General features: G+C 28.1%; 1 protein-coding gene across 2 annotated transcripts; it reads left to right on the top strand.

Moving 5' to 3' along the window:
- Positions 1-2,973: 2,973 nt before the first annotated feature.
- LOC125584238 (acyl-lipid omega-3 desaturase (cytochrome b5), endoplasmic reticulum-like) lies at positions 2,974-9,037 on the top strand. Of its 2 annotated transcripts, none has more exons than XM_048752400.1 (8): positions 2,974-3,522; positions 4,000-4,089; positions 5,599-5,671; positions 6,599-6,691; positions 6,780-6,965; positions 7,058-7,138; positions 8,548-8,685; positions 8,783-9,037. In XM_048752400.1, the coding sequence occupies exons 1-8, from the start codon at positions 3,224-3,226 to the stop codon at positions 8,978-8,980; spliced, it is 1,158 nt and encodes a 385-aa protein (XP_048608357.1). In that variant the 5' UTR covers positions 2,974-3,223; the 3' UTR covers positions 8,981-9,037. The 2 variants fall into 2 exon arrangements, with proteins under 2 accessions (XP_048608357.1, XP_048608358.1); XM_048752401.1 differs by having other exon boundaries at positions 2,982-3,522; positions 5,605-5,671.
- The last annotated feature ends 591 nt before the right edge of the window (positions 9,038-9,628 follow it).

Genomic DNA, 9,628 nt, shown 5'->3' with positions numbered 1-9,628 from the left:
TATCTATGTAAATCGGGATATGGTTATACTCTACTCGTATATAACAATTAACAAGCAACATCTCTCATCTTCTAGCACTCTTTCTTTGTCATGGCAACAGAAACATAAATACTAATTAAAACAAAAATAGAAAATAGAAAATTTTCGTTTCATATCAGTTGGTCAATAAAGAAACTAGTACTGGTTACAATTATTGCCACTTAGAGCATCATTGATTCTCAAACAAAATATGGGTATTTAAATGTAATTTAAATAATTTATTAAGAATAATTTAAAATAAAAATTGAACCTATATGGAAAAGACAAGTATTTCATGGAGTTTTCATGAGTTTTTCAAAAATAATCATTTAAAAATCCTATCTTATTCTCTTTTTATTGTTTTTATTTTATTATGAGATATTTTCCTGAGGATCCTCTGTAATGAAAGTGTTCTAATAAATATGTACGCCAAAGATCCATTGATCCATGAAATTTCGGCTAGTGGCATGCAATCCAAAAAATATTCACATAACAAGTATTTTTCTTGGTAACAATATGAAGATTGGACTAGAAAACTGCATAAGACTACGAGTTTAGAAAATGCGTTTCGGGATGGATACACTAAATAACACCTGCAAAACAAAAGCAAGCAAATTTGATAATTGGACCATTTGTCATCTATTGGTTATGTAACTTATGTTGATTGGGACTCTGGGACTATGTAGTAGTCCACTTCTTTAACATGTTATCTTTCAGTTTTGGGGGACCACTAATCCATGTTAATGATTTTGTTACGAGAAGTATAGAAGCAATTCACTTATGACAAATTGACAATATCGGGTTTCGGAACTTCGGTTCCGCGCGAATCTCCTCCAAAACAATGAAAAAACTCAGTTTGTATGGACCTAGCTAGAAACGATGGTCTCTGGTGCTATGAATTCGAACTTCCTTTACATATGATCCTCTACAAGGTCTGAACCAAGCTACTCTACGGTCCATGACTGGCTTGCGCAACTTGAGTGTAGTCCAGGTTTTTTTTTTTTTTTTTTTTTGTCGTGGTGATGAGTCTATATGTGGTTGGAAGGTTCATGCAGTACAATAAATCTTTGTTTTAGCGAGCTGTATATGTGGTACACGAAAATACATCATTCTTACGACGTGTTCTATACCAACTACATTCCCTCAACACTTGTATTGGTTTGTTCGTCTGAATCAACAATTGTGCCTTTTAAATGATTTTTATGATTAGTTCAAAACCCAAAATACATAGTTAATTAACGGGGCAAAAATGTTAACGAATAGCTTAACTAATTATATTTTCCTTTATAACCCTACACATTAGAGATATTTCAGTGTAATATATACTAATATAAGATTTTTATTGTCATTTGCAAATTTATAACAGGCAGCATATTCCCGCGGGCCTACTCTTCATATTATTTTTGGTAAGTAGCGTAATGATAGATAGTTTTCTTAATTCTTTTTTTTTTTTTTTTTTTTTTTTTTTAGTTTTCTTAATTCTTGAACTTGGGTATCATCGTGGGTATCTACGAAATGATTCTTTCGACGTACTGCGTACACGATTTATAGATAAACACGTATAGACGTGTATAATAAGTCACAAGCTTATTCAGTAGTAGTTAGAGAAATATATGAGTTAACAGACTACTACTAGAACTTTTATAAATTAGTATTCGATAAATTAATATTTTGAATATTCAATTCAATAAATTAAATATTTTCAATAAATTAATAGTCAGTAAATTAACATTTATAAAAAATCATAAATTATATTGTCTCATTACAATTATAAATTAATAACTGATGTATAAAAATTAAAACATAACAAAATATTGTTATGTATGGTTTTTATTTAAAATGAAATTCATTTCGAACTTTTTCAACACTTCGAAGTATTTATAATTATTTATCAGATTATATTTAAAAACATTAACATTATGTGATTCATATTATATATATATATATATATGTCAAATAATTTAATAAACACTATGAAAGCTAAGTTTATAAAACTTAATTAATATATATATATATAATTCACAAAACTTAATTTAATAAACACTATGAAAGCTAAATATGATATTTTGATAAATTACTAATTTTATAAATTAAATATTATAGTTCATTAAGTATTTTGAATAATTATTGGATCTTTAAGTATTTTGGATAATTATTCAAAATTGACCCATTTTGTTTTTTGAAAAGTTTTTTAAAAAATTGAGTTTTTTTTCGATTTCCGTTATTTTGATCGATTTGGGTAAAAACTAAAATCTGAAATACCATAGAACAATAACCATTTGGATACTTATGTCGAATTCAAAATAGTTTGAATTCTCAGGTTCAGATTTTCATAACTTTTTCATCCGCCTCTAGAAGTAATATAATCTGAGACAAAATATAAATAGAAGAATTTATATATTTCAACCATATGGATATATGGTCGTGTGATACGGCGGGTACGAAAAAGTGTTAGGCATTATCGTTTTGAAACCTATCATTCATATTTGCTCATTTACGTTGTTAAAGGGCGTGGATATCTAATTTCCACGTAGAACAGCGGATTTATTTTTTTTGGTCAAAGAACAGCGGATTTATATGTCGCCTGAAAAACATGCTAAACAGTTCATTATGATTTGAGCATCCCCATTAGCTTGGGGTTCAAGTTTATAATTTTTTATTATAATTTTTTTTTTTTTTTTTGAAAAAAAAAAATCAATCGCGGACTGCCACGTATCATGGAACCCTTAAAATAGTGATGAACTCGCGGGACGCATGTTCACCGAAGAGAACTGGAAAGAAATAGGTTCATCACTGTACATTATTTTAATATTTTTTTTTTTTGGAATCTGTGTGAACCCACATTAGTCCTCGACCCAGGACATCCCCGGTCCATAAAAAATGTCTTATATATTTACTTCCGCGTACATATTTTTTCTAATTTAATTTCACTGAATAGAACGATGTAACAAAATAACAAACCCATTGCATTTAAAATTACAGCAAATTACCCTTTTTATTCTTTAAATATATAATTATTTAATAAAAAACAGTTTGAGTATCTCAATGTCTACAGACTACACATCCTCCTTCCCCTTTATATAAACAAACTTCACAGACCGCATAATACATCGAACCCTTTCTTCACCACATTCCAGTTCCCACACTTTCTTTTTTTGAATTATAGAGAGAGAATCTTCCTCCAAAACTCTCTCTCTCTCCCAGGATGGTTGTTGCTATGGACCAACGCACCAATGTGAACGGAGATGCCGGTGCCCAGAAGGAAGAAGGGTTTGATCCGAGCGCACAACCGCCGTTTAAGATCGGGGACATAAGGGCTGCGATTCCTAAGCATTGTTGGGTGAAAAGTCCTTTGAGATCTATGAGCTACGTAGCCAGAGACATTTGTGCCGTCGCTGCTTTGGCCATTGCCGCCGTGTATTTTGATAGCTGGTTCCTCTGGCCTCTCTATTGGGTCGCCCAAGGAACCCTTTTCTGGGCCATCTTCGTCCTCGGCCACGACTGGTAAAGTTTCTTCCATTTTGCATTGCATCGATTTATTGAATGCACGTTCTATGAGTATTGTCAGTTACTTTATAAATTGATTCTTTTGATGTTCATTTTTTGAAGATCTAAGATTTTTTTTTTTTAGATTTTCTTTTTAAATCATTGTTCCACCACCTTTCATCGGTCGTACGACTCGTTACAAAACCACATCTTTATTTTCTATAATTACGACTGCTTCCGCATTTTATGGATCTCTCAACTTATAATTAAAGTATAATATCAAGAATATCTATTATTTTTCTAAAACAAGAAAGATAATATTGTTTCTTTGTTATTTGGGTGTATTCCAATCTATTTCGAGATTTAGAAATGTGTCACGTCATTACCTTGTTGAAGCTTTTAAAACAAACATGGAAAGTTCAAATAAATAGTGCAATAAATGATATACTATATTTACGATGAATAATGATGTGAAATATAATTGAATAATGGCAGTGGACATGGGAGTTTCTCAGACATTCCTCTGCTGAATAGTGTGGTTGGCCATATTCTTCATTCCTTCATCCTCGTTCCTTACCATGGTTGGTAAGTCAACTTATTAACCCTTTTTATTATTATTATTAATTATTAAACTTTCATTTGTTATACTTTTTTTTGGTTTAAATGTTAAATGAATTACTTGGTGCAAGAATCTATTCATTGCTCGTTCTTTTTTTTTTGGCTAGAGCCAATTTTATAATTAAATAATGCATGTGAGAGTATGACTATATATGTGAGGTAGCTTTTCTTATTCTTGACGAAAAGCATCGAATCTTTAGCAACGAAGGAAAAAGGAATCAAAACTTTTATTAAATGCAATGGGCCTATATCTGGTCATTAGTATTTTGAATATAATTTATTTATAATTTATTTATATTTTTTTTTGAACAACAGCTAATTTATTTATAATTAAATATTCATTTTATAAATAATATTAAACCAATTATTAAAGGTTAGATATTTGAAGAATTATTCATGACTTTGTTTATTGGGAAATTACTCCTTTTATCTTTTATTCTTTTCTATTTCTCTATTTTTAATATTGAGAAACTGACTTCAAACCTCCAATAAAGATGGTCTCCTGTAGTAACATCATAAATTTTTGTTTGGTAAATGTAACATCATCTTCAAATATCTTTGAAAATAGACTTACATGCATTATTTTGCTGCGACATTATTGTAACTTATTCTTGGCAATAAAAATAATTTATTACTGGAAACTATTTTTGGTCAATTTATTACTAGTAACTTAAAACTTAAAAGAGTGAGATTGTTTGATCAAAAAGAAAAATAGAAAAAAAAAATAGAGTGAGATTGTTAGAATCTGCCATGAAAGCAACACTATATAGGTGATGATTGGTTCGACCGTGGCCGTAGAATTTTAGCTATAAAAGTTTAGTTGTAGATAAATTGGTTGTAGCTGTAAAGTTGTTACTGTTGATTATTTTTGCAGAGACTTTTGCTGTAGTTAAATTTGTTGTAGCTGTAAGCTATAGGCTGCAGATATTTTAAAATAAAATATGTAAAATATGTGATGTATATATAAAATAATTATTATTTTTATCACTTAAAATAATTTATATTAATATTTTTTAAAATTATCAAATTTACTGTTATTTAAAATGTGATATGTAAATAATATTTATATTATTTAAAATATTTCAATAATTTAAAAGCACCCAAAATTAGAGTAAAATATTTATAGATGTTTTTTTATTATGATTATCTCATTTATTTAATATTATAGATATTTTTTTTATTCTTACAGTTTCTACAGCTTATAAATGAAAGATGTAAGTTGTTTAACTAAAATACATAAGAAAAATGTTTGCTTTATTTTTTTTGATGTAGCTTTATTTTTAAAGCTAAAGCATGATTGGTAAAAATTAATAGAAATTTGATGTAGACTTTAATTTTGAAAAGTAAAACTAAAGCATGATTGGTAAAGTTTAATGATTTAGAAATAAATAAAGATAAAGTAAGTAGATAAAACCTAACCAATCACTTCTATAGACAATTTAATTTTTATGTAAACACATATTTAATAATTTGAAGCTGCAGGAGAATAAGTCATCGGACACACCACCAGAACCATGGCCATGTTGAAAACGACGAGTCTTGGGTTCCGGTAACATTTCCCTCTTTAATAATTTCTATTTTTCTTTGTCAAAATAATTTGTTTTTCGAAATTTGAGGCCAGAACGACCACTTGTCAGATTTGATTTCTAGCTGTAGTAAAAACAGTTTGCTAGTGTCACAGTTAACCGGTAATTGATTCTTTTTAGCGATTTATAGAAGTAACATTTTTGTAAAATAAAATATACATATACATAATAGTATGTGACAACGGACCACGCCTATTTGTATTGGTGAATCTTCTAATTACTTCCTCCGATTTATTTTAGTTACAGTTTTAGATTTATACACATAGATTACAAAAAGTAAAATATTTTGTCCATTTTTAAAATAAAAACATCACTCACTATATACCTAACAATATTTCAACCAATAGAAAATAAACTAGAAAATATTATTCATAATTTTTACACTGAAATTATAAAACGATATTTATTTTAAAACAAAATTTTAATTTACAACGACAATTAAATTGAAACGGAATAAGTTTATTATTACTTAATTAAAGAGTTTTTTTAAAAAAATGAAAGACATGTTTATGCGAAACTCATGTGAAAGTCTTTCAAATAAAATATTTTGGTATAAATTTTTCAAATTTTCTAAAAATAATAATTATAAATTAATATAATATATTTTGTGATAAAATCTCGTCAAAAACTCACTAATGCAAATGCTTTTATATTTGAGTTTCTTACTCCTCTAAATGCATTTACTTTTATACTATTATTATTTTCTTTCTCTAATTTGGTGTTTTCGTAATAGTTTGCCTGTGTTTTGAAAACTAACAAAAAATAATAAAAACAAAAGTTTATAAACACATAGCATGCAATGAATATATATATATCAATACATATCTAAGTACTATTTTTGCAAGTACTTAATCTTGATTACTAAAATTCATTTTAATTGTTCCTTTCAGTTACCAGAAAAGTTATACAAGAATTTACCCCACAGTACTCGGATGCTCAGATACACTGTCCCTCTGCCCATGCTCGCTTACCCGATCTATCTGGTATTTTTAATTCATAAAACTTACCACAATTCATTTTAGATTGTGTTTTAAAACAATATAAATTATTTTTTCTTTGGTTTTACTGCAGTGGTACAGAAGTCCTGGAAAAGAAGGGTCACATTTTAACCCATACAGTGGTTTATTTGCTCCAAGCGAGAGAAAGCTTATTGCAACTTCAACTACTTGCTGGTCCATAATGTTGGCCATTCTTATCTGTCTTTCCTTCCTCGTTGGTCCAGTCACAGTTCTCAAAGTATACGGTGTTCCTTACATCGTAAGTTTCTTAGTATATCATAAAGGGTATATATTTATTATACAATATATATACTATATGATTTGTTTTTGTCGTAAACTTTTGAAATTCAGATCTTTGTGATGTGGTTGGACGCTGTCACTTACTTGCATCACCATGGTCATGATGAGAAGTTGCCTTGGTACAGAGGCAAGGTAATTAAATTAACTACTAGGTGATTTTCCCGTGTTCATGCTCATGTACGGATATAAATATTTTTAAAGTAAATATGCTATAATAATTAATTATTATTTATAATTTTAAATTAGTTTATAATTTGTATGCATGATTTATATTAATAAAATTTATATTACTTTAATTATAAATATGATTTTATATATGTTATATCTAATCGGTTTTGTTGTTTTTACGGTCGATTTAGTTATCATTTGGGTAAATTGGATTGCATCTCAGAATTCAACTGTAATACTTTTTATTCTAACTATATTAAAATTTTGATTAATTTCTTATTTTCATTTAGGTGGTTGTTGTCTTAGAACTTTAAATATATTTTATAAAGATTATGTATAACTTAATATATATATTGTGCTTAAAATGAAATAAAAAATAAACTAAAGTGTCTGATTCTAAATTACATAAATTAATATAACGATAATATTCTGAAGTCTCATGCATATATATATATATATATATATATATATATATATATAAATTTTACAAAAGAACTAAATTGTAACAGTTGGTTAATATTTTATTTTCATTTTTAATATGTTTTGAGTTGTCACTCATGTTGTGAGTATATTCAGTAACATATATTCTTTCAAATTAAAAATGAAGTATAATTATTTTTATTATAATTAAGTCAAATCATATCAATTTTCTTTACCACTGAAATTTCTATGTATTTTCATAATATTTATCAAATTATATGTTGATGTGTTTTTTAAAAAAATATTAGATAAATAAAGCGATGATCAGTAGGAAGTTACATATATAGATACCTGATATATTTTTGGAAGCTCATGAACATATATCAATATTTACAATAATTAAAATATTTTATAAATTCTAAATAACTTTATGTATTTAATTTATTGAATGGAAACTGAAATTCATTTTAAATAATCTTAAAAATGAGAACATATTTGCTTTGTTATTTTGCTTATGGTTCCATTAAGTTCTACAAACATAAAAACATAACATTTAAAAACTGTGATTATTTTTTAAATTTAATTTTAATTTTTTAATAACTCTTAAAAATAAGCAGTGAACAAAAGTGAGATTGTATTTGAAATTAATATTATACAAGTAAAATATAATTTTTTAAGTTTATAAAAATTTTTTTTTTTATTATATGTATATGTTTTTTTGGAAATTTTTTAAAAAAAAAACTAAATAAAAAAATAAATAATAGTATTTTAAATGTAATATTTTTAATTCATTAAGTGTATTAGTGTAATCAACCATCGTGAGAGTTAACGTGAGAGCGATACATGGGAAACCGACTTCTCAAATAATATTATAGAGATTACGATGTTTCACAAAAAAATAATTATTAGTATTTGATTAATCTTAATTCTTGATGTTTTGTGATTAATTATAGGAATGGAGTTACTTACGTGGAGGATTAACAACTATTGATAGAGATTACGGAATTTTCAACAACATTCATCACGACATTGGAACTCACGTGATCCATCATCTTTTCCCACAAATCCCTCACTATCACTTGGTCGATGCTGTGAGTCATCTCACTCTCTCGCTACTTTCATCTAAACCATTTCATTAAAGGGTGATTAATTACTAATGTACTGATTTTAACAAATGGAATGTGGCAGACAAAAGCAGCTAAACATGCGTTGGGAAGATACTACAGAGAACCAAAGACGTCAGGAGCAATACCGATCCACTTGGTGGAGAGTTTGGTAGCAAGTATTAAGAAAGATCATTACGTCAGTGACACCGGTGACATTGTCTTCTACGAGACTGATCCAGATCTCTACGTTTATGCTTCTGTCAAATCGAAAATCAATTAAACTTTCTTCCCCCTTTTTGTTTAGCCCTATTATGAATAAACCAGTCTTTTTCACTTATTTATTGGTGTTTTTAAGTTAAAAATGTACTCGTGAAACTCTTCTTTAGTTATTAATCCATTTATACACTGAAAAACATACAATTTCAAAGGTTAAAAAGAAAAAGAAATTTTCTAGACTGACCCTAAAAAACCTTTTGTCAAAAATATAGTCTTCAAGGATTAAAATTACCTAAATATTTCATCTAAATATTTCAAATATAGTCTCCTAGAGCTAAAAAATAGTTTCAAAAAAAAAAATTCAAAAAAAATTCAAAAAAGTTTCATGCATCTATGCACATGTGTCCGTGTCTGTGCCATCGTTGTCCAAATGTAAGTTTGCACGATCAGTATTCGTGGCTTGAGCATCTATGGCATGCTCTCCAGTTCCCACATGATTTTAGAGAGTTATGCTTCATGTCACAGCGGGAGATCTAGAGTTTGCATGGGTTGATTGCGGGTTCAGAACCTTCGTCTAGTTCCCCTAGCTACGGTCAAGGCAGAATTTTCTCTTCGGAGTACCATGTACTCTGCTATTTTAGGATTTGAACCTCTGAGGTGAGTCTTGGATTGCATGTAGTGGTATTGTTGTTTGCCGTAGCTGAGTTCATCT

Source organism: Brassica napus, chromosome C3 (assembly GCF_020379485.1).
Source record: "Brassica napus cultivar Da-Ae chromosome C3, Da-Ae, whole genome shotgun sequence".
NCBI lineage: Eukaryota > Viridiplantae > Streptophyta > Magnoliopsida > Brassicales > Brassicaceae > Brassica > Brassica napus.
Note: the sequence above shows the minus strand (reverse complement) of the source record. Positions and strands in the feature narration are given on the sequence as shown.